Source organism: Medicago truncatula, chromosome 3 (assembly GCF_003473485.1).
Source record: "Medicago truncatula cultivar Jemalong A17 chromosome 3, MtrunA17r5.0-ANR, whole genome shotgun sequence".
NCBI lineage: Eukaryota > Viridiplantae > Streptophyta > Magnoliopsida > Fabales > Fabaceae > Medicago > Medicago truncatula.
In genome coordinates, this window is record NC_053044.1 from 37,810,476 (window position 1) to 37,835,715 (window position 25,240).

The 25,240-nt window shown below is 32.1% G+C and overlaps 3 protein-coding genes across 3 annotated transcripts; all 3 read right to left on the reverse strand.

Moving 5' to 3' along the window:
* Positions 1-766: 766 nt before the first annotated feature.
* LOC25489524 (alpha/beta hydrolase domain-containing protein 17B) lies at positions 767-5,619 on the reverse strand. Its single transcript, XM_013605521.3, has 5 exons — positions 5,176-5,619; positions 3,335-3,371; positions 3,010-3,246; positions 2,871-2,918; positions 767-1,603 (listed from the first exon to the last, which is right to left on the reverse strand). Exons 1-5 carry the CDS (start codon positions 5,475-5,477, stop codon positions 1,085-1,087), a joined length of 1,143 nt encoding a protein of 380 aa, XP_013460975.1. The 5' UTR covers positions 5,478-5,619; the 3' UTR covers positions 767-1,084.
* Positions 5,620-15,495: 9,876 nt separating this feature from the next.
* LOC25489525 (uncharacterized) lies at positions 15,496-16,082 on the reverse strand. The gene has a single exon (XM_013605522.3). The coding sequence runs from the start codon at positions 16,004-16,006 to the stop codon at positions 15,587-15,589; it is 420 nt and encodes a 139-aa protein (XP_013460976.2). The 5' UTR covers positions 16,007-16,082; the 3' UTR covers positions 15,496-15,586.
* Positions 16,083-20,378: 4,296 nt separating this feature from the next.
* LOC25489526 (leucine-rich repeat receptor-like serine/threonine/tyrosine-protein kinase SOBIR1) lies at positions 20,379-22,689 on the reverse strand. Its single transcript, XM_013605523.3, has one exon. It carries the CDS (start codon positions 22,579-22,581, stop codon positions 20,695-20,697), a length of 1,887 nt encoding a protein of 628 aa, XP_013460977.1. The 5' UTR covers positions 22,582-22,689; the 3' UTR covers positions 20,379-20,694.
* Positions 22,690-25,240: the final 2,551 nt, after the last annotated feature.

Consider the following 25,240-nt stretch of genomic DNA (forward strand, 5'->3'; position numbering starts at 1 on the left):
TAATTGGATTAAAGATCTAACCAATAGCCAGTCATCACACAGAAGGATTCCTTTTTAAATTTTATTCATTTATTTTTTATCACAAAATTGGAAGGTTGGTCAAACTGTAAAGATATGAAATGAAAAGATCAAAGTCTTTGTGCATGTCAGATGAAGATTGCTGCATTAAAAGATTAACGAACTGACATTGGATTTTAGAGTCTATCATAGATAACTGAGTTTAGTTAAAGACCATCGAAAGAAGTTTTATGTTGAAACTTACCCTTTGTAAGTTTTTGAATAATTGACTACACAACTTCGAATGCAATACTACTGCTATAAATAAGTCAAAGTTTTTGAGTCTTGCTTGTGTTTTTTCTTTCTTCTAATCGATCCAAGGATGTGAAGAGAACATAATGAACTGTGTTGCTTCCAATACTCATCATTACAAGAAAGCAAGAGTGGTGCACTTTGTGGAAGCTATACCAAAGTCACCTTCTGTTCTGAATCATAGAGAAGATGGTGGAAAAGATGAAGAAAAATTCCCAAACAAAGTCCAACACTTTCTAAAATCACTAGCAAAAAATGTAATGTGATTTTGATGGCTCATATTTCACCATCTAGTATCAGTGTTGCACAACTGCTTGGTGATGACTGATTTGACTCTTTTTTTTGTTTTGCTAATAACATGTTGAAATTAGTGTTTGAGAACAAAATTTGATAATTATATTTGTGCTCTTGATAACTACTATAACTGAAGCAAGGTTAGACTCGCATCAATTGAAAATTAAAAAACTAAGAATATCTAGTCCCCCAACATATCCAAATCAAATGTTACAATGCAATGGAAGTATGAAACTAATACAAGGTTAGAGTCACATCAATCGAAAATAATATTAATAATGGAAAACTAAGAATATCGTGTTCTGCAACATATCCGAAATGTAATAATACAATGGAAGTATGAAACTGCAATAGCAACATATGCATTCTGCAAACCATAAGTTAAACACCCAGTGTAAATAACTGTGTCTGTCGTATCTTTGTACTTTTTCCCCTCCCGCCTAGCAAACCCAGTTCCAATATTACAGATGCTTCAAGAAGCTCAACTAGCTCGAATTCTATCCAGCCAGTCGATGCTCTTCCGCGGTCTCTCAAACTGAACATCGACACTTCTTCTGGATTTCTCTTGGAATTCAATGCTTCTAGATTTGTCATTGTACTCTACGCTTCTTCTTGACCGCTCCGTCTGGTCAAATTGGACTCTTAACTTCTCTAATTTCTCAGGATTGTTGAATTTGAATTCATGATATTTCAGTTTTTCTGACTTATCAGTACTTCTTGGTGGTTTGTCTCTGTGATCTGTGCTCTTCCTTGGCTTTTCTGAGCAATCAGTACTTCCTCTGGATTGTTCAACCCTATCCACACTTCTTCTAAAACTCAGTCTTTGGGATGGTGACTTTTCTACCGTTGATATGAATTTTCTTAGATGTCTAAGGTATTCTGGATAGAGCTCCAAGTTACAGTGGTTTCCATCTTTGAGCCATAAAGGTTCATATTTCTGTTGGCATAGCTCCCATAAATGCTTTCCATGAGAGCAATCAACAACCTCATCAGCAGTTCCCTGGAGAAAATGCAAGAATGATGCCAAATTAGTGAACCAATATGAAATGCTCTGTACCCAAAAAACAACCTAGAGAAAAGCAATATTTGCTGAGTTACATAATTCACAAGAATACAACTGAGGAAGTTTATATTGGAAAAATTAGACATAGAATTAAGATTAAATAATAAATTCAGAATAGATATCAACACAAATAAATTGACTCTAAATAAAACGAATTGAGTATAAGAAACTTATCGATCTTAATGAGTGAGGCATGTGGGCTTAAGAGTATTTTGCCGCCACGGATTAGTTATCCGGTGCAAGAGTATTAGCTGTGAGGCCAACTGCTCCGGATGACTAATCCATGGCGGCAAAATACTCTTAAGCCCAATGCTCTTTGCACGCCTCAGTAAGATCGATAAGTTTCTCATACTAAATTCATTTTATTTAGAGTCAATTTATCTGTGTTAATATTTATTCTGAATTTATTATTTAATGATAATTATATGTCTAATTTTTCCAACAATCTTAAAAGTATTGACAGAATTATTATTATAAAGAATACATAATACTTGTTATTAATTCTTATTTCAGAATTCTTTATACTGTTGAATGAGAATTTATGAGCACTAACCCGTTGGGACTATTTTGATGAAAAACTACGAGGGATGCACCAGGAGTTTAATTAAAGAAATTGATTTTATATATAATGGAGGTTAACTTTCTGAAAGCCATATGTTTACTCTTATATCTAATTATGTTTTATCTTGGTGAATTGGAGGATGCTTGTCAAATCTAATTTTTCCAACAGTTTAATCAGCAACAAAGGCTGTTTCTTTTCAACTTTGATGCTGTAAAACCAGCCACAATCAACAGGTTCCCACTTGTGAAAACTAGCTTATTTAAGAAAAATGACGTTCTATATTTATCAACCTTAAAATCAGCATTTCTCTTGCAGAAATATGCAATGAAAATCAGCATTTCTCCTGCAGAAATATGCAATGAAAATTATGAAAATTATCAACCTTATCATAATTTTCATTGCATATTTCTGCAGGAGAAATGCTGATTTTAAACAACAATGTGCAGGTTGCTTGTATAGAAGAGATTATATTTATCAGTATGAACACTAAGCTAGCGTACTGAGTAAGCACCAAATTAAAGACCACAACCATTATCAAATCAGTTAATTGGATACCATTACATGCTGACAGCAACAACATAAATTACAGTGACAAAATATTAGACGGTGGAAAATCGAACAAAATAAACATGAAATACTTACATGAATCACTAGCACTGGACACTTCACCAACGGAATTTTATCAATGTTCTACACCACAACACAGAATGAAATTCAGTTACATAATACATGATTCTCAAAGCAAAGGACATCAAATACATAGGATGGTGAAAAATCTAACCTTATAGATGTCAAACCAGTATGTCCTTTTCACCGGATACATCACTCTCAACCCCGATAGTATAGGACTATGGAGAACAACAGCCCTCAGTCGGGGTAATCGAGCAGCAAGATCCAAAGTAGGACCACTCCCAACAGATTGACCATAAAGGATTATATCTTCCTGCTTAGCACCATAGTTCTCTTCGAGACACTTATATACAGCTTCAATGTCAGCATACGTATTATGCTCACTTGGCTGTGAAAATATCCGTTTTTCATTATGCTTCTCCTTGCTAAGAACAAAAGAATGAAATAAACCAGAAAGAAGCATATAAGGCAGTTACCTTCCCTGACGACTGTCCATAGCCAGAGTAATCGTATCTGCATGCATAGAAACAAGATGCTTGAAAACATAATTAACATACACCATATAATTTTTTATAACAAACACAACACAACAGATATATGATAAGCAAGCAACCTATTTTAAAGGGGTCTTTAGGGTATGTTTGGATGAGGGTTTTGGAGGAGAGGGGAGGACTTTTCTTTATTAAATTAAGGACACTGTAAAATGTTTTCAAAAATAAATTGAGTGTAATTAGAGTATTGTACGGATCATTTATCATGTTTTTTCAAGAAAAAATATCAAATATATTTCAAAATACAGATTATCCCTCCAAAGCCCTCCCATCCAAAACTCAACTCCCAAGCATACCCTTAGATTGATTCTAAAAGGTGAGGATCTAACGAGTACGGTCTCCAACATTACTCTTACTCGTGAACTCCCTTATCTGTGCCTCAATACACTATTTTTTGCATGTTAAAGTTTCTTTTACCATCCTTTCAAAAAAAAGTTTCTTTTACCATATGAAAGTAACATTCAAGAGAAAAAATAAGACTCAAATTAAAGGCAGAATGTGAATATGTGAACTCTGCATGTTTGGATGTGCATCCTCGGTATATCAAGAATCCAAAGTGTTAGTAATACTTAGTACGGAAACAAAGTTTACAGTTTCATCTGTTATTGAGTTATTGGGCATCTAAGGTGTAACCGCAAGCCCTAAATTGAATGTAACCGCTCACAAAGCATGGAATTAAAGAAAATGGTTTGATGGAGCTATTTGTGAAGTTTAGAAGCTAGCAATTCAACTACACTAACCGATTTAAATATTATTCCTAGCAGCACAAAGATCAGCAAATATTAAGGCTAAAACTTAAGTTTTGGTCACACTGCAGACCATGAACCATATGCACTTCCTGCAGAACGAAAAAACGCACCATTGAGCTTAACTAATGTCACAAATCAATTTCTGAATGAAACTGACCATCTAATTACCAACTTTATGGTCTTTTACAGTTTTCCTTATTATGTAGTAAATGTACTTAACTCATGCTTTCTAAAATTTCAGTTAAAGAAAAAATGAAAACCTATCTAAAATCTGAAAATGAGAACAAAAGAAAAGGAGCTATGATGTGTTGCATTGAAATTGAAACCTCCCAAGTCCTGTAGGTAAATGGCCATTTCATTCATATCCCTTAAATCCCTACAGTAAATTTTTCAGATCTAACCAACATCCAAGCCTTATCCCACTAAGTTCGGGGTTTGCTAGAGTAAACTTTTCGGATAATCAGCTAAATTCCAACATCACAATCAGCACATTAAAATACGAAAACGATGGAATTTAGCTAAATTCCAATATCTCTCAATCACCACATTCTAATACATCGATCTCATTAAAACACGAAAACGATGGAACACTAATTCGACACTGCCACCTTAAAATCCTTATCTTCTAACCACATAAGAACCACAAAAATTAAAATTAAAATATAATACATGACTCACCCTTCATATCATAAACTAATGAGGACCAAAAAGTCCCCATCTTTGACTAAATCAAACCTAACTAACAACTAAACAAGTGAATTATTTACCCTAAAAAACACATCAAAATCAAATCCATAAAACAATTAACCTAGTCACTACAATCAAGCTTCTTTAAACAAGTAAATTACCAGGACTGAGTCAACTCAACTCAACACAAAATCAGCAAACAAATTCAACTAAAAAGCAAAAAAAAGAAAAGAAAAAAAAACCATTTGATAATTCAGTTACAAAACTAGAAAAGCGTTACAAAAATTGAAATTTAAAGAAAAAAGATTGAAAATTGAAGAAAATACGGACCCAATGAGATTAACCCGCAGGTGAATACTAAGCTCCACAAAAAGCTCATACATCTGACCAATATCAGCAGCATTTCCATGAGAGTACAGCACAGTGGTTTTCGCCATTGGATGACGAACATACATAGCAACGATCTCAATTCCACGTCGATTAGGAAATTTCAAAACTTCAACATTTTCACGGTGTGGGAATGGTTCCATCAACAATAAACCTGTTGCTTCTTCTTTGATGAGTTTGTATGATGGTGGGTTTGGTGGAAAGAATGCTAATTTCGCTGCCATTGATGACGTCACTCCTCCCATTGCTTACGTACTTCTTCTTCTTCCTCTTCTTCACATTCCTTTTTCTTGTCTTTGTGAAGTGAAACTGAACTGAACTTTCTCTCAGGGTTTTATTTATTTTTTATTTTATATTGTATTCTTATTTTATTTTTTGGTTATTTTTCTATTGAGTTTATTACACACTCCTTTTTTCTGTATTTCATTCATTCATTCACACCTATTAATTAGTTGTCTCTTTCTCTATTACACGTGTTGTCCTTCTGTCCAGAAATTTCTCTCATCCTGTGCTACATGTTTTTTTGTAATTAATAATAATTAATACTATTTAATCCAATAATTATTCAGAATTTCAAAGAATATATTGGATTAAAAGCTTTTTAATTTTTGTTTTCCATAATGTTAGAAGTATTGTAGTTGAATCCAAAAAAAATTTGACTGGACTTACTCCCACAATGTAAAAAATACATTTTTTTTTTGGTGCCGAACATTGCATATATTATGCATTGTCCATACCAACTGAATTAAGTTCACGAGAACAAAATATATATATCTTAAATAAACGGAAAATATGTCAAATTAACATGTTTTTATATCTTCAATCTTACTTTAATCATCTTATTTTAATTTTATCTCAAAATTTCTATTATGTGCATTACTCATAACTTTAATATTTCACTGTATTTTTTTTGATAGAATTGTGTTTTTTTATTGTTGGAATCATATTTTACTTTGTATCGGGAGTCCTTGTCAACAAATTTTTTTTGGTGTATTTCGAATACTGATTTGTTAAATAGCTAGTATGTGGACTCATGTCAAGTACGAGTTAGAATTTCTTCATACTTGAGAGCAATAATATGTTGTGATTTATCAAGTGTAGATTACGGTCTAACATTGAATAGAACATTGAAAGTCGAATAACATATAAATGCGAAAACTCTTACGTTTGTGTGGTTACTCTTTGTCCAACGAGTCGACCCACATCAATGTTGACTTCTTTAGAAGGTCTGACGGTGGTATCATAACCTGATTCAACTTTGTGGGAAGGTGGCATTGGTTCATGATAGTGGAATCGTATTTTACTATGTATTGGGAGTCCTTGTCAATAAAAAATTGTATATTTGGAATACTTTTTTTTTGTTGACAAAAGTGTATTTGGAATACTGATTTGTTAAATAATTAATATTAGAGAAATGATATTAAGGTTTTGCTTTTAACAATTTTCCTATTTTCATTTTTTACTTCAAAAACTAAATAATACACAATTAAATTTCTTATTATCTTAAAAGAAAATATTTAATATTTGTATCATAGATAACTGTATGTGTCAGGATAAGCAATTGTACAAAAATAAAATAGTGTTAGCATTGGCTGTTTTAGCAATCCAAAACAAAATTGGAAATTGGTATGATTAGGGTGGAGTTAAATAAAATAAACGAGTGGAGTGCAGAGAGGCAAAGAAAAATGAGTAAAAAGAAGAAGCAAAGGTTGAGTAAAAAACACATAAAAGTACAAGAGTATGAATTAGTTAAATGATTTCTTGGAGCAATAACAGGTTGTCCCATGTTGATGTCAACAAGTTCAGGCCTGCATGCTTCATCACCATGATTTCCCTCTCAAAGCCATACACCCTTTCGGTATCGTGTTTTTGGGCAATGGGACCTTACCTTACAAACAATGACATATTTGTAGGGAATGTCCTATGTATATATCTTTCCAATGTCATGTTACTTAACAAATAATTCATCATCATAGAACTTTCTCTCTCTTTTATTTTATTAAATTCAGAACTTGGAAGGATCCTTGTAGGGGAATATTTGAACATGGTTCCTTGTTTAGGGTAATTATAAGTCCCATCAACGGCTCCAATTGTCTTGAGCCACATAATCTAAGCCAGAAGTTCAAGATTGGGGTCCATTTTGCTTGGATACAATAGTAGTATTTGTTTCATTATCCATGCTATCAACTTGGGGTTCAACCATAGAGACATACACCCTCTGATCATTATTATTATAAGTAAAATTTTGTATTTTATATTTATTTAATTAATGATGTATATGATTTTGATTATAAATCATATACATCATTTAATGAATGAATCTAAAATGTTAATTTTTGTTTATAATAATGATCGGAGGGAGGGTGTACCCGACAAAGAATTGAGTGTTGGTTTATCTTTTGGGAAAATGTTATTACGATAAAAAAAAATTAATAAAAAAATAATTTAATATTTTGAAGAAAAAGGTTTTTTATTCATATATGACCAAACATTGTTCATTCATGTTTGTGTTCATACCAGAATGTTTATATCTTTTAGCTCTATTTAAGTCGTTCGAAGAAAAAAAATCAAATACATATTGATTTATATCTCTAGTCTTTAATTAATATATGATAAAAATTACAAAAACCAAAAACTTATTTAATGTTAAAAACATAAATTTTATGAGATTTATGTAGGATTTCACTCTCATTAAAGATTGGCCATGGCTATGGATTGTATTTTTTTTAGAGAGAATGATTTGTATTTTCATTGTGTTGATTCTGAAAATGGGTAATCCTAAAAAACATAATGACTTGAAGTCTATCTCTTTGATTAGCTGTGTATATAAAGTGTTAGTTAAAGTGTTGGTAAATAGACGAAAATGGGTCATGTTATTTCGGAATTTCAATTTGTATTTGTTAAATGTAGATAAATTTTGGATGGTGTTGTCATTGCTAATGGGGTTATAGATAAAGTTAAGAAGAGAAAGAAATAACATATTTTATTTAAAGTTGATTTTGCAAAAGCTTATAATTTAGTCTATTAGAGATACTTGGATTCAATGATGAAGAGCAATAACATCTAGTGTTGAAGATGGAACTTGGTGTGTGTTAATTGAGTTCATCTTTGTTCCATTTAGGTTTGCTCCATTTACTCCGTTTACCATAATAGATGTGTGACATGTGGTAAAATAGAAAATCAAAGGCTGAGATTAAAAGTGTTAGAAAAAACACCTGTTTTATCAAAAACAAGGCTACGCGCGTTTCTCTATCAGATCATGCACGCTCTTCTTCTTCCTCTCACCACATCACTTCACGGCTTCTCTCTCTCCTCCGCCTCCTCCCAACCTAACTTCGCCGTCCTCCGTCTCGTCGTCGAACCCTCCATCTCCGATCAGATCCAGCAAGCCGCCGCCGTCAACTTCAAAAATGGCCTTTGTCTTCAATGGTATTCTCAGTACCGCGAATTCAATTTTTAAGAAATTTCGTTTTCAGTATAAAACTTATTATTTACCGCTTGATTTGAAATATTGTTTGGATAATTTTGCTACTCCTTTGCTTGAGATATTTCTCAAAATTAGAGGGTGAAATTAAATGATGATGAGATCTGAAGAGAGAGTTATGGATGACGTTACCACCACAATGATAAGCAGCAACCTACGAAGATTGAGTTTGATAATTAATGATAGAAATGGAAAATGAAATAATAAAAAGAGTGATGAAAGTCTGATCCGTTCTTTGCCGGAGAAGTAACCCTGGATAGATATGAGAGAGAAACGTGTGTAGCTTGTTTTTGATAAAACAAGTGCTCTTTCCAACACTTTTAATTTATCACAGCTCTTGGTTTTCTATTTTGTCACATGTCACACATCCATGATAGTAAATGGAGTAAATTGAGCAAAAATAAATGAAGCAAAGATGGACTCGTGTTAGTTAAGTCAATGTAGTGAACAACTTTTGAGACTGTTTGTTAATGGAGGAAAATTACATTAAAAAGGACTAAAAGCTACACTAGACTATTCTTATAACAAACTAATTTCTTCATTCATTCCATTTCATAATGATCACAATGACCAATCACTTATTTGAGTTCATCTTTGCTCCATTTAGGCGTGCTCAATTTATCCCATTCCAAGACATAGATGTATGTCATGTGGCAAAAACAAATTCAAGGGTTGAGATTAAAATGTTAAAATAGAGAATGATCCATGGGATTCTTCTTCCTTCCTCAAATTAACTCCATCGCTACCTTTCTCTCGCTGCCCCTTACCTTCCATCCCAACCATTCTCTCGCTGCCCCTTACCTTCCATCCCAACCACCAGAGATCAGTTGCTGGAAAAAAAAATATACCAGAAAGAGAACCCAATGTTTTAAGAACAAATCAACATCATGGTTTTCCAATTATTTATTTTTTCTGTTTTTTCTTCTGTTTTCATTTTCTGGAATTTATTTCCCTTTTTATCAATTTAGGCCAATTCATTCCAAGTGAAGAGAGTTCCAATTCAACAAAAATTCCAATTAATTTCATTCTGATCCATTCAAATTTATCAATTTCACAGTGAGAGGTTGGTTGTTTTCATTCACCCAAATTTCAAAACTAGATTACGACAGAGAAGAAAAGGGGAAGATGGGGAAGAGAGTCATGCTGGGCGGGAGGAAAGGGGGCGCCGGTGATGGTGACGGTGATAGTGACAGTGCCGGCGAGGAGAAGGACAGGGGCAGCTATGATCATAGAGAGGAAGATGGAAGGGTACGTTACACAGAGAAAGAGAAGAGTGTTTTTTGTTTTTACTAAATAAAGTATAATTTTTTACTATTTAATCTCAACCCTTGAATTTGTCTTTGCCACATGTCATACATCTATGCCTTGGAATGGGATCAATTGAGCACACCTAAATGGAGCAAAGATGAACTCCACTTATTTATAGCATTGACATTCTAACAACTTAATCAATGACTCACAATCACTATGATAGATTTCTCTAGATCATTCTATAAAACTATGACTCACCTCTAAAATATCTAATACAACTAATTCATCATAATCTTTACCTATTTGAACTTTTCTATTATATTTGACCTATTTTGGGTCATTACAGTCAATGTCCAAAGAGTCCTGCTCAATAATTTTCTCTTAATGTAGAATCATCATCTTTCTCCTTCTCCATTTTTAATAGTTATTGAGAGCCTTAACTCTGTTAAAGTGGTTGTAAAAGGTGGTAGATTCTTGGGCGTTCCTGTTGGTGTAGAGAGCAAGTTTAGAGTGTATTATCACCTTTAGTTTGCTAATGATCATGATACTTTGATTTCAAGTAAAAATGTTGGGCTAATATCAAAGCTATTAAGGTGGTATTGTTGTTACATTTTAAAATGATCTCAGACCAAAAATAAATTTCCGTGTGTTTCACAATATACAAAGAAAAAAATTGAAGAAATTTGTAATACTTGTTAGTATTTTTGTTCATAAATAATACTTGTACAAGAATAATAAAATTTAGGGTTAAATATGTTTTTGTTCCTTATAAATATACAAACTTTTCGTTTTAATTCCTCCAAAATTTTCTTTCAACTTTTAATCCCTATAAAACTTTCAATCACTACTTTTGGTCTCTCTTTTAAAGTAAACTCATATGTAAAATTTATATTTTAAATAAAAAAATTTAGAAAAATTCTTAATATTATAAGAATAGCTCCCTAAAAAAATTAATTTTTTTTAACAAAACTTGAATTTAATATGAATTTTTACATTTTTTATGGTTAAAAGTTCATATTAAATTTGTGTTTTGTTAAAAAATTCTAACTTTTTTGTGTTTTTTTTTACAATATTCTACACATTTCTGCACAATTTCATTAAAAAAATATAAAAAATAACTTAAAAATAGGGACTGAAAATTTTATAGAGACTAAAAGTTGAAGGAAAATTTTAAAAGAAATAAAACGAAAAGATGGTATATTTATAGAGACTAAAAACATATTTAACTCTAAAATTTATAATTTCGGGTATCTGACGACAGCCGGTCCACATAACTGGATTAACTTCTTTTAAAAAAAAATAAAAAATCAACATTCAAACAAAGGTGAATGAATTTTCAACATTATTTTACAGTTATTTTTTAGTTCAGACAATTAATTTTTAAAAGCCAGTGCAAAGCCTGTTGGCGTACGTACGAGTGTGGTCACAAAAACACACGAGTCCCTTGTCCATCTCTTTCAAGTTGCAAATTGCAATATTATCAACAAAAAAAAACTGAAATAGTCTGTCTAAATGTTTGGTTCCACTTCTACATAAGGCAAAATTGATTATGAAGATGAAAAATTAATTCTAACATATTTGATTGCTTTTAAGTAAAATTGATTTTATCTTTAGAATTAATTACCTCTGAAGTTAAGATTTAAGATTTGTAGTTTTTTATCAATTGATTTTTAGACATAAAGTTAAAATTCAATTCACTTTTATATAAATGTATTCAAACACAAATTACTTTATCTTCAACTTATTGGAAATAAAAGTTGGGCTAATGTGCGGGCGCTGAGGGCTGGTCTTGTTTTGTTTGAAGCTATGTTGGGATTGAAAGTAAACTTTCATAAGAGTTCTCTGGTAGGGGTTAATATTAATGATTCGTGGTTGTCAGAAGCGGCTTCTGTGTTGGGTTGCAAAGTAGGTAAAATCCCGTTTCTCTATTTGGGGCTCTCGATTGGGTGTGATCCGCGTCGACTTTTGTTTTGGGAACCTGTTGTGAATCGTATTAAATCTAGATTGTCTGGTTGGCAAAGTCGGTTCCTTTCTTTCGGTGGTCGTTTGATTCTACTAAAGTCTGTCCTGACTGCTCTACCTGTCTATGCACTTTCCTTTTTTAAAGCTCCGTCAGGTATAATCTCTTCCATTGAATCTTTGTTTAATAAATTTTTTTGGGGAGGGGGTGAGAAAAAAAGAAAAATATCTTGGGTTAGATGGGATACTTTGAGTATGAGGAAGGAGTATGGAGGGTTGGGGGTTACGAGGTTGAGAGAGTTTAACATTGCTTTGTTGGGTAAATGGTGTTGGCGGTTGTTATTGGAGAGGGAGGCTTTGTGGAGAAAGGTGTTAGTGGCTAGGTATGGTGTGGCGGATGGAGGTTTGGAGGATGGGGGCGGGAGTTGTTCTTCGTGGTGGAGGGAGATAGTGAGGATTAGAGATGGGATAGGTGAGGGTGGAGAGGGATGGTTTGGGACGTGTGTTAGGAGGAGGGTGGGAGATGGTGCAGACTCAGATTTTTGGCGTGATCGTTGGTGTGGAAATGTTCCACTGTGTGTCCGGTTTAGGCGCCTTTTTGACTTGAATGTTATCAAATCAATCTCAGTTAGGAATATGTTCTTGTTGGGGGTGGACATGGGTGGGGAGGCGTTGCGGTGGCGTAGGCGGTTGTGGGCTTGGGAGGAGGAGTTGGTAGAGGAGTGTAGGGTTTTATTACTAACAGTTTCTTTGCAGGAATCAGTGTCAGACAGATGGCTTTGGTTACCTAATCAGGATGGTGGGTATTATGTACGTGGAGCCTATGACATGCTGACATCACAGGAGCAGCCCCAGTTACATCATAATATGGAGTTAATTTGGCATAAACAGGTTCCTCTCAAAGTATCTATCCTTGCTTGGCAACTTCTGAGAGATCGATTACCTACAAAAAATAATTTGGCAAACCGTGGCATTTTACCTTTGGAGGCGCGGTTGTGTGTTTCTGGATGTGGGAACGTTGAAGATGTTAATCATTTGTTTTTGTCTTGTGTAACTTTTAGTGCATTATGGCCAATGGTGCGGGCATGGCTAGGAGTGGTAGGGGTCGACTCTCAATCAACTTCAAATCATTTTTTGCAATTTATTAATTACGCAGGTTGTTCGAGAGGGCGACGGTCTTTCTTCCACTTGATTTGGTTGCTTTGTGTTTCGGTGTTGTGGAATGAAAGGAATGATAGGATTTTTAGAAATAGACAAAGTATTTTGCCACAAATGCTAGATAAAGTGAAATCAACTTCTTTGTGGTGGTTAAAGGCTAACAATGTTGTATTTAGTTTTGGTACTCATCAGTGGTGGTCGAGCCCGCTTTTATGTCTGGGTATTGACTGATTTGGTTGTAATTTTGTTTGGACCTTGACATTTTCGTGATTGTTTGGCACGCCTTGTGCGGTAACAATTACGGTGTCCGTGTTAATATATCTCATTTTTGCTTGTTCAAAAAAAACTTTATCTTCAACTTACTTTTAATCATAATTAATTCTCTTAAAATCAAATTTTTCTCACCACATAACCAAACATACGCTATAACATGGTTATAACCCTGAAAAACACTGTTTTGCAACCCACAAATATCCATGTCTCATGTGCAAGGTTGGTACTTTCACCTTACATATGTTAATAAAATTCTTTTTTTTTTTCTTTTCAAAATTGTGCAATTTATCTTTAACTTAATTTCAAGTAACACTTCGATTTAATCTTTTATGTTATAAAATGTCAATATCATATCATTTTTATGGAATTTTTCAATGAAATCTGGATTTATAGGTTTGTATGATGAAGAGTTGAGTTTGTTTATGAGTTTGATGAGTTTTATTGAGTTTTTGATTTTTTTTTATATAAAAAAGGATAACAATTTTCATATTTTATAACATACATGATTAAGTCGGATAGAAAATATAAACAATGAAAGTGTCACCTGAAATTAAGTTAATATGTAAATTGTGTAATTTCATCTTATGTTTTTATGACTATATTTATATAATTTTTAATATGGAAATACTAATGAGTGTATCAATGACATTCTTTAATCCTCGTGAGTTTAGCTTAGTTGATATAGATAATACATAATATATGTCAGATCCGTGTTCGAATCTCAGACACCACCAACGACATTCTTTAAACATCTAAAATAGTAAATTAATGATCTTAAAACTTTGGAAATTGTGTATTCAATGTATTTTTTTTTTTAAGAATGTATTCAATGTACTAGAAATTGAATTATTTGACTTTTTAGTAAATAATTTTCGAATTGCGAGTTCTTAGAGAGTGTTCTTATGATACTCGTTAGAAGAACCCTTTTTAATAGTCATCTTTCAATTTTCTATTTAGTTTTTCAAATTTTCTCCACTTTTTCATCCATTTTCCTTAATAGTTTACTATATATGTAAATATATTTTTATTAAATATAAATATTTATGATATATTTTGTCAAAAAAATTATTTATGATTATTTAATGATTGTATAATACATTCCTCCAAGTAAAAATTTGAATTTTACAAAAAATGGGAGGTATTCATTTATTTATTAAAAGGAGGGGGTGATATGACTATGCGTAGGGTATCAAAAATATTTTGGTCCTTTAATCCTCTCGAGTTAGCTTTACTGATTGACCCAAAAAGAAAAACTAAGAAAAGCATATGTCATCAGGGCAAGATGAGCCTCTCTTACTTTCAAATTTTAGAACTATGAATTTTAAACCTTTAAAGTTGGTTGATAGACACTTCATTTTTGTTATTTGATCAGGTCGTAACTTCCAATCAACAATTTTTGTGTGTAAAATCTGATTCGAAACATACTCTCAATAAGTTTTTTTTTCCAACCAAAAACAAATACTGTAAGAAATACAATATGATATCAATCTACTATCTTTTAAGTTTCAATTACATTTTAAAACTACGGGATCTTTAAATCATAAAGTTGATCATACACCTCATTTTTACTATCTGATCAGGTTGTAACTCTCGATCAATAATTTTTCTGGGTAAAATCTAATTGAAACGTAATTTCCAATCAGTTTTTGTCAAACCAAATTACCAATTTTCAGGTGCTTATTAAGCCACCATCATAAAACTTTCTTCCAAAATCCATTATAAGACATACAATATGATATCAATCAACTCTCTTTCAAGTTTCAATTCCACAAAAGTTACAAAGCTCTGATCGTAAATAAAATTTACAAGCTTGCATAGCTAATTACACTAATCCAACAATTAAACCATATAAGGTAAATCAATACACTCAACAACAACAACAAAAAATATACAATGTAAGCTAAAAAAACAAAATCTAATGGATATATATTGTCAAAGAAAAGAGCATGTGATTGAATTGTTTCATTCGATGGATCACAAAACAAATACAAAAAAAAAAACCTTCAATTGGTAGATCAATATAACAATCGGTATATCACCATTTCAATTGTTCAATAGCAGTTCCAACTTGAAAGATTGAATATTTTTTATTTTTTTGGTACAAACCAATTTGAAGCATTGAATCTAAAGGATAATAATAAAATTAACAATGACCAACAACATAGATCTATTTATTCATGAAACCCAGTTTGAATCATTAACCATATATGTGAATCAATCTATAACAATCTAAGGCCTAGGCAAAGATGAAGGTGATTTAGGGTGCAACTTCTTTCTAACAATAGCACAAGATCTACCATCAATTAGTTTAATAAAATCGTTAACTCTGAAGGCACCTTTAATGTAATGCTCAATCTTTTGATCATTATCACCAAAGACGTTACAAAGGGCACCTAAGTAACTCCATGGCAATTTCCCTGTTACCCTCACAGAATGTCCCACGGCACGAAAAGCGTCCTTACAAACAACGCGATTCAAATCAAATTTCGTTCCATGTCCAAGTGCCGCACGCGGTGCTGGTGGAGGTGGATTCAGTTTCAACCTTAAACAATGTTCTATGGTGCTGGCTTTGGCAGGGACACATGTTATCATGGCCAAAACAAACATCACGACAATGATTTTCGGTGAAAAAAACATTGAAGGTGACATCGTTAATGTGTAGGTTTATTTTTATGTAAATGAAACAAGATCTTTATGAAAGGATTTGGATCTGTAGCTTCATCTATTTTTCTTTTGGAAAATTGTGTTTGTTATGTGTGATGTTTGCATATTTATAGAATGAATTTCTCACGTTTTCTTATTGTGGGGGTTATATTGTTCCTAATCTATTGGTAACGTATTTTTGTGTCTCCTATCTCACTCTCCTACTCACAAAATAAAGTATCTCACAATTCAGGAACGTTAGGCTAAGGCTAAACCGCTCTTCCCTTCTCCCGTTTTTTTTTTTTTTTTTTTTTTTAACTTGTTATCAATATTTTCTTGGGTTAATAGCAGTTTTAGCCTCCTAACTTTCTAAAAGTTACGATTTTAGTCCCTTAAAAAAAGTATAAAACCGCCCCCTAAGTTTTGTACTTGTGCCAGTTTTTGCCCCAAGGCAAAAACATAATAAATAAAAACTTAAGAGACGGTTTTGTAGTTTTTTTTCTTCTTAGGGGGTCAAAACTGCTATCAAACCTACTTTCTTTAAATAGGAGGTTTCGGTTTGAGCCCTCATCTTTATGAGTGATGTTTGAACCCAGTCATGACGTTTGATATAACAATTTTGGTATTTTATCGGTTGAGCTAAAACTTATGAACTAAATTTAAGTTTTTCTACTTTTCAATTGTAGGATGATCATCGCGTCACTTAAGAAAAATCATTCGAAAAACCATGTTGATCATATCCAAACGTAAGAATATCAATAAACCTTTTGAAGTCGTTTATTATTGAAGTTGTTCAAGATACTTTTCTTTAGGTTTTTATGAGCAAAGGCAGTTTCTTTAGGTTCTAGAATATATTTCTTAGTTTAACTCTCATATTGTTTCTTTTAGAGGAGAGTAACTCTTATCTTATTAATTGGTATTAAAAATAAAAATTGCATTTGACTAAAAGCATTTGCAAACCAATGAAAAAAACACACACAAAACTGAATACTGATTTTATTTTTTTTTAATTGTTGGGATGAGAATGGATTTTTGGACTTTTAAAAAAAAAAAATGGGCTGTATTTATAAACCTTAATATTTTGTTTATTTTATTGATATGAGATTTTGTATCTTTAAAAAAAATAATGGGGAAGAGAAAATTGTATTGACAACTCTTAGACCTTCCTTCAAAAAAAACTCTTAGACATATGAGTGTATTAATATAATATTTTTTGGTTTATATTTTTTTTAAGTAGTCTATTGATTAGAAATTCACTTCTTCTTTGTACCCAAAAAAAGAAGAAAAGAAATTCACTTCTTAAGGTGAAGAGGAGTATCTAAGGTTTGAACACTGACCTCTGCATACTGCTTAATTTAACTTAGGGTTAATTGTTCAACTTGACCTTATAGTATACAATTAGTCTAAAATATGACCCACTAAAAAAATATTGATCCTAACCTACAATTTAAAATTCTTCTTATTTTTGCCCTCCTTATAAGGTCCAGAAAAATGACATGAATTTTTTCATGATTTTTTGCATGAATATTTAGGATGTTAAATATGGTTTTCGACAAAAGACAGATTAATTATGAGTTTTTAAAGTGTCAAAAACTCAAAAATCAAAACAACGGAAATCTCAACCTAAAAATTGAATTTTGAACTGATTGTTTTCTGAGACATATATAAAAATACATAGAAAAGATCTAAAGAGTTTTTTTTGGTTACAGATCTAAAGAGTTTCATAGTATTATAAAACAGCCTCAATTAATTTTTATTTTTTGACCTAAATGTGAAAAATTACAATTTTTCCAAGTAAGCATATATTTATTGGTCAAATTTTGTTCCCTAATTTTGTCCGCATGTTTATAACATCATAAGAATCTCTACCATACAATTTTGAGGTTTTTAAACGATGGATGAATAAATTATGAATTTTTGTTTCCAATAATTATGAATTTCTTAAACAATTCATGATTAATACCCCATCACTTTGGTTGCTTTTCAGTTCGTTACGCTATTAGTTAGTTTGATTTATTCTCATAGTTAATTTGTAACAAGTTTAAAGCTTAGTAAGCTTTAGCTTGAGGGGTAGCTTTAAAAGTTTATATTAGTGAGCATGTTCCCAATTTTTTGTTTGACAAACTCTTATTGATCACAAGTTTGAGGGAGGTGTTAAATAATAAAGTTATTGGGCTGAAGCCAGTGACGTTTTACATTTCTAATTTAGTAGTCCTTTAGGTTTTATTATATATATTGTCTCGTAATCTTTTGACTTATTGAAAACCCTAGCCGTCTCTTCCTTATTTCTCTAAAACTCCAAACACAAATAATCTATTAAACTTGTGACAGATGAATATCACCAAAGATGTTACAACTTACAAGGGAACCTAAGTATGTGATGGTGGTGGAGGTGGATTCAGTTCCAGACTCAACACCGCTCTATAATGTTTGTTTTGGTAGAGATGCATGTCATCATGGCCGAAACAAACACCACAACAATGATTTTACGTGAAAAATACATCGAAGGTGACATTGCTATCTCATGATTAATGTTTGTGCAATTTTAATGTTTGTGCAATTTGGATGATTAAGTAGATGATGCAAAAGGGAGTTGTTGGATATAAGATTTAAGTATTAAAAAAAAGTTTGCTTAAAATTTTTCCACATCATGTATTTGTAAAAATATTTGATTTATTTAAAACATTAGTTTAACAACTATGTAAATAAAATGAATTTATAAGTTTTACGTATACATGTTAATTACCTCTGAAATCAAAGCAACACTCCCCATAAATCTTTTTCGAAAACTCTTTAACATGTCTTCTACTAGTGTATCCGTTGTCAACATGAATTTTTAAATATATGTATTTTAAACCACACTAAGCTTATTTTGAACTTGTAAATTCTACATAAAAAAATATTTATCATAATTAGTTTACCGATAATGTGAAAGGAAGAAACTAATATTTAGGATAATATGGTGATTCCAATCTCTCATCGAAAGTCAACATGTAAGCAGCCAAATCAATTATATGAAACAGTTTGAAGAGAAATTATTATCTTAACATTTACCGTTAGTGATTTAAGTATCAATTCAATGTTGATACAAATTGGTTTATATATCTTGGTCAATCATTTCTTAGGGCTTCAAACATTGTAGGAACCCCTTGTTCCTTGAGTATATCACATATGCGTGCTAACCATGATCTTACTCATACACTAACTAACATTAATCATATAATTTAAAGTACAACTAATTAAATAACATGAAATTTATAAAAAGAAATTCAAAATAAAATATATTTTTTTTGCTAAAATTACTAGTAAAGACACAAATATGTCCTTTGAAACTTTTGAGGATGTTATGAACAGAAACCACTAACAATTTGTTTATCCCTTCACTGAATGAACAAAATGTGATGGAGCTTATTGGTTGTGAGAGGGATTGAAAATAGAAAATCACCCATCATTGATCAAAGTTTGGATTACATATCATGATTACTTAATTTGGAGATTCCATCCATACAATTAGTGTGTAACACATTTCATTATCATTTTTGAAAGGACTAATAAATAACATTGATAAGTTCTCTGCTTTCCACATTGGAATCCACGCAGGATTAGCATATGATTCATGTTGCCCCAAATCAATCGTATAGTATTTTGAATTATTCACTTTAAAGCATAAACTCTATTTAAGAGATAGACTAATAATGCTATTGAAAGAAAAATGTCATATGGACTAATGATATGTTTCTTGTAATTATTAACTAATGGTGATTAAACATAGAATTTCCAAGCTCCTGATAAATTTGTTTTTATTTTGTAATAATTTCCACATGACAATAAGAAAGAAAAAGATAAGGGCAATCAGAATCCTCTGGATGCAAAAATGTTTTCTCCAAAAACTCTTAAATTACAGCATCTTCTTAACTCTTGTACTATCAATCAATAAATGAAATGTCTATTATTTCTGAGGTAGCCTAGTAAATACAAGGAAGCTCACTTGTAAACTTTTCAAAGGATGACTAAGGCAAATGAGTAACACATTTGTCCTTGCTTCAAGACTATAAATGTGTTGACTGTTGACTTTGCATATACATTGTATAGAATAATAATAATGAGTGAGAACAGAGAGGAAGAAAATGTACAAACCAAAAGAAAAAAAAGGGAGAAAGTGAGAGATGTGAGAAAAGAAGATAGGGAAAAAGAAATGTGTAAAGGAATTATAAACAAAAAGAACTAGAAATATTTGGTATTGTATTTTATATGGTTTTAACTATTGATACAGATTCTTAATGGATAATATTCTTCTGATTGGATTATGCATATTCACCCTTCTCTCCAAAAATTAAAGCTTAGCAATGAAATCAAGTGCTGCCTTTTCATTTCATAATTAATGAAATGCTTATCAATAACAATACTAAGAATGAAATTATGGTTACAACATAGGTGGATTTTATTTTCTTGATCAATACAGAAACATATTGCAACCAGATAGTTACAGATTCAATTAAACATAAATCATCACAACGCTGAAAATTTCTCTCTATCTTACTTTTTCTTGTCTTGAAATTCAGCATGTTGTAATGAATGCAACACTATTATAATGGTTTTTTTAACCTTTAACAACACCTATCATTTGGTAATACATTGATACTACTGAACAGACACTTAATCACACATTTTATTTCATATATTCATCAAATTGACTAGTGCTTGATTTGGTACAACATAATCCTAACATTCTTAGCATCAGGCCTCTCCTTAGGATTATCCATGGTGCAAAAGGAAGCAATCTTCAAAACCAAAAGCATTTGTTCCTCAAAACCATTACCTAAGAGCCTTGCATCAATTGCTTCCTTAGGATTTTCCGAAGTCATCACATTTCTCATCCACTTGACCAAACTCATCTCATCTGTGTTCGTAAAGAAATCATCAGAAGGAAGCTTTCCAATCACCAAGACACCAAGCATAACACCAAAGCTATATATGTCACACTTGTCATTGAATTTGAGTATCTGATGATACTCAGGTGCGATATATCCCACCGTACCAGCCACGTTCGAAGTGGTGATATGCGTCTGTGCATCAGGCATAGCTTTTGCAAGACCAAAATCCGCAATCCTAGCTTCCATTTCATCATCAAGAAGAACGTTTGCAGGCTTGAGATCTCGATGAATTATACGCGGACTATGGCTTGTATGAAGGTATTCAAGACCAGCCGCAATACCAAGTGCAATCTTATGCCTTGCCAACCAATCCAACTCTGCTTCACCTCTTTCAACTTTGTGCAACATATCCTGCAAACTTCCATTCTTCATGAACTCGTACACAAGATAATGACAATCAGGTCTAGAAATATGAGCCAACAACGGCAAAAGGTTACGATGACGAATCTGACCGACTGTGTCAATCTCCGACTTAATTTGTCGCATCTTCTTATGCAAAAGCTTACTATCTTCTTCAGCCAACTCAGCTGCATCCTTCGGTGGCTGAATAATCTTCTTAATGGCAATCATTTTTCCATTACTTCCTGGTAATTCAGCTTTGTAAACCTCACCACATCCACCTTGTCCAATTTTTTCCAACGAAGCTAAACCATCTTCTTTCTCCAAGAAAGCTAAATCCTCAGCTTTCTTAATCAAAGAACTATAAATTGCAGGTCCAGAACCCTTTCCTTTTCCTTTGATCAAAATCAAAGCCAATTTAAACAGCAAAGAAAACACAAAACCAGAAAGTATCCCAGCAAATGCTCCAGCAACAAACCCAAGAATCCATCCAGCTAGCTTCCTCCTACTCTTCTTATGTTTGTGGAGAGGAGCAGCTGGAGCAGGAGCTGGAGCAGCTCCTGGGGAATGACTCCTATGAGGCCTTGTTTGACTTGAATTATTAGTCTCAGCAAGAATATAGCGTTTGGGAGCAGTATTATCAGTATCTTCATATCCAAGAAGCTTCTGATTCAATGGCACGCCTTCAAGGAACCGGTTACCGGAGAAGTTAAAGTGTCTAAGATTGCGAAAAGAACGAACCGAAACTGGAACTCTTCCTGTGAAGTGATTGTCTGCAACAGAAAGAGTTTCCAGATTGGGAAAATACCTAAGGAAATTCAAGTTTCCAGAAAGTTTATTTCCAGAGATATCAAGAAAGCGAAGACGAATGAGAGAAGAGAATTCAGAAGGAACTTCACCAGAGAAAAGATTATTAGCAAGGTTCAGAAACTCAAGCTTTCTGCAGTCAACTATAGAGGTTGGTATTTGGTCAACGAGTTTGTTGTCTGAAAGAGAGATTTCTTTCAGCTCTGTGAGTTTTCCAATGGTTGGTGAAAGTATGCCACTGAGTTTTCTTGATTTGAAAACAAGTTTTGTTACTCTGAGTGCATAGCTTTCATTGTTGGTGAGTCTTCTCTCACAGAACACACCTTCCTTGTTACATAGGTTGTTTGTAGTAGTATCAAGGTTGAGTCCTAGGTTGTTTTGTAGAGTTGAAAGAGCTTTTGTGTCTGAAGGGTGAAGGGTGAGTTTAGCATGGATTGAGAAAAGAAGGGACAAAAATGATAAGAGTAAGAGGTGATTGTGGATGTTGTTGTTCTTAGCCATTGAGGCCAAGTTTGTGTTCTGTTTTGAAACAGGAACTGGAAATGAAATATCTCTCTCTCTATTGAATCTTTGTTCTTTGATGATAGTTTCACTTGTTTTCTTTATTTTTTATAGCCATAAAACGTGTGGACTACTCACAGACTTTTTACTTGGTCTTTGCTTTGAATTTTTCTACACCATTTTAGGGGTCTTCAGTTTACTCTCTATGTCATTTTCTTGTTTCAGTAACAAAATATTGGAAATTGTTTGTGATCTTCATAATCAACTTTGATAGAAGGAAGAATATGTGGTTTTTAATTTTAATTTTTAATCAAAATTGTTGGTCTCCAAATCTTAAACAGAAATTAAATATACAATATAACTAAAAAAATCTCAATGAGTTATGAGTAGATGTTGAGTGCAGTTGAATAAGCTCTTACAGCGTGACGAATCAATGTTTAAATTTTGATTTAGAGAAGTATCCATATTTAATGTATGTCACATCTCGAATATGATTACCTCTGAAATTTGGTGGGTCCTATTTTTAGTGGGATCAACATTTGGTGGGACCCACCAATATCATTTTATTTTTCTCTACATCTCTATGAATTTTGAGAACAATATATGATCTTGAGGCTAGGCTTCGTAAGATTCATGAATTAGCCTTTGCAAGATCCAATTTATCTTGATAAAAAAAATTAATGGATAAATCTAACCTGTCACATATCTTATTCTTTTTATTTTTAGGATTGAGTCCGACCTTTATAAAAAATTTGTACGACTTGTAAATTTACTTAAATTTTTAATTAATTATTACCATATAATACCTATATCCAACAAAACTCTAGAATGCATCATAATTTTCAAAATCAAAATTAAATGGTAAAAATGCAGTGTATAAACATGGTGTATGAGATGACTATGTATATATATATCGCCAATGAATAGATTTTATTTTTAATGGCCTGAAGGGTCTAAGCCCCTACACAAAATGAATGGATGGTTGATAGTAAAGGAAATTAAAAATCTGATATTAGCGAGAGGCAGCAAAATATGAAGAAGAAAAAAACAAGAAAACAATAAATATTTAAATGAAAATTTCATATTATGAGAGTATGAAGTATGGCCAAAACTAACACCATCAAGAAAGGAATACAACTTTTATTGTACAATGAACACGGCAAAGACTTTCCAAACAAACTTAGTTCATCGATCAACAATAATATTTATGTATCTCGTATTTCCTTACATTTATTTTAGTTTTATCTCTTTTTTCATATCATATTATATATTATTATATGGCACTCTTGTATTTTCCTCTCAAAATGTATACAACTAAAATACTAATGGAGGGTATCCAAACATTTTCCTTCTTCGAATATGCAAAGTCTATTGAGTATTATAGTTTTTTTTTCTCCTTCCAATAAATTAAATGTACTCAGATTTTTCTTTTACTTTGTGTTGTTTCTGAATGGAAACTTCATGGATCCCACCCAAATTACTAAAGTCTAACATGTATTAATCGAACCCTCCTTCATACAAGTAATTTCTATGAGTCAAGTCAACCAACGAAGTCAACAAGTCGTTGTTGAAGATTGCTGGATGGTGGGGTAGGGTTGGCCCATAACTTTGCCGTTTTTCTTAAATTAATTAGAAAAGGACCATTTGTCCCTTTTTTTTCTTTTCTTTTCTTTTCTTTTTCTATTTATCGCAGATTCGCACTCATTCACATGAATTATTCGAATAATGATGGATAATAAAGAAAATAAGTTCATTAATTCAATTATTATTCTACATTTGCTACGAGTTTTATTTCATCCGTCTCAAAATATGTGTTGCTTTCAATTATTATTATTATTATTATATCTTTTTTCAATTCTTTAATTTATCTTTCTCATACTATTTATTAAAGACAATTTTATAAAACAATTTAATATCTCTTTCTCATACAAAATCAATTGCATTATTTACATGATATAATTTGGGACCTAAGAGATGTTATTTTATCTATAGTATGTGTGAAAGTGAGAAATGTTAGTTTTTTTTTTAGAATGTGAAAGAAAGTTGTTAAACTCACAAGTTAACTCTTAAATTCTTACAGGTTTACAGTTTTAGGTATGAAAACAAGTTTTTTTTTTGTCAGGTAGCCTAGTGGCTAGAATTCACCTTATAAGGTGAATAAGTGGGGTGTCCGGGGTTAAACTCCGGCACCTGCATATAATAATGCATTGTCCTATCAACTGAGCTATGCTACAAGTTAATTCCCATGTAAATTATATTTTTAATAAACTTTTATGAATTAACGAAAACTTTGATAAAATTGGTAAATTCTATTTTACTAGTGGTTTATGAAGAAGTTATAATTTTGCATCAGTAAGTTCTATATTTCTGTTTAAAGGTTATTGCAAAACAAATCTTTTGTAAAAGATAAACTTTCAAGCCGTGAAGAAACATATCCAAAGTTATGATATATTAGTGTTGTGAATTACTTAAACTTCTCAACATTTATTTGTAGAGTGTGAATTTTTTTAGTAATGTTTGAAATATAGTTTTTTGATTGGTTGGGGTGTTAGTAGTGCAATTGCAAATAGGAAGTTGGAACATTTCTTTCTTTCTTTTGGTGGTTTATGTTTTTCTAGGAACGTGCATTGAAGAATTTCAACTTAAATTTTGTCACCAA

Coding starts and splice junctions, on each gene's coding strand:
- LOC25489525 (XM_013605522.3), bottom strand. CDS start 16,006: ATGTCACCTTCAATGTTTTTTTCACCGAAAATCATTGTCGTGATGTTT.
- LOC25489524 (XM_013605521.3), bottom strand. CDS start 5,477: ATGGGAGGAGTGACGTCATCAATGGCAGCGAAATTAGCATTCTTTCCA. Junction 3,372..5,175: donor CTGCGGGTTAATCTCATTGG/GTCCGTATTTTC, acceptor CTATGCATGCAG/ATACGATTACTCTGGCTATG. Junction 2,919..3,009: donor ACTGGTTTGACATCTATAAG/GTTAGATTTTTC, acceptor GTTGTGGTGTAG/AACATTGATAAAATTCCGTT.
- LOC25489526 (XM_013605523.3), bottom strand. CDS start 22,581: ATGGCTAAGAACAACAACATCCACAATCACCTCTTACTCTTATCATTT.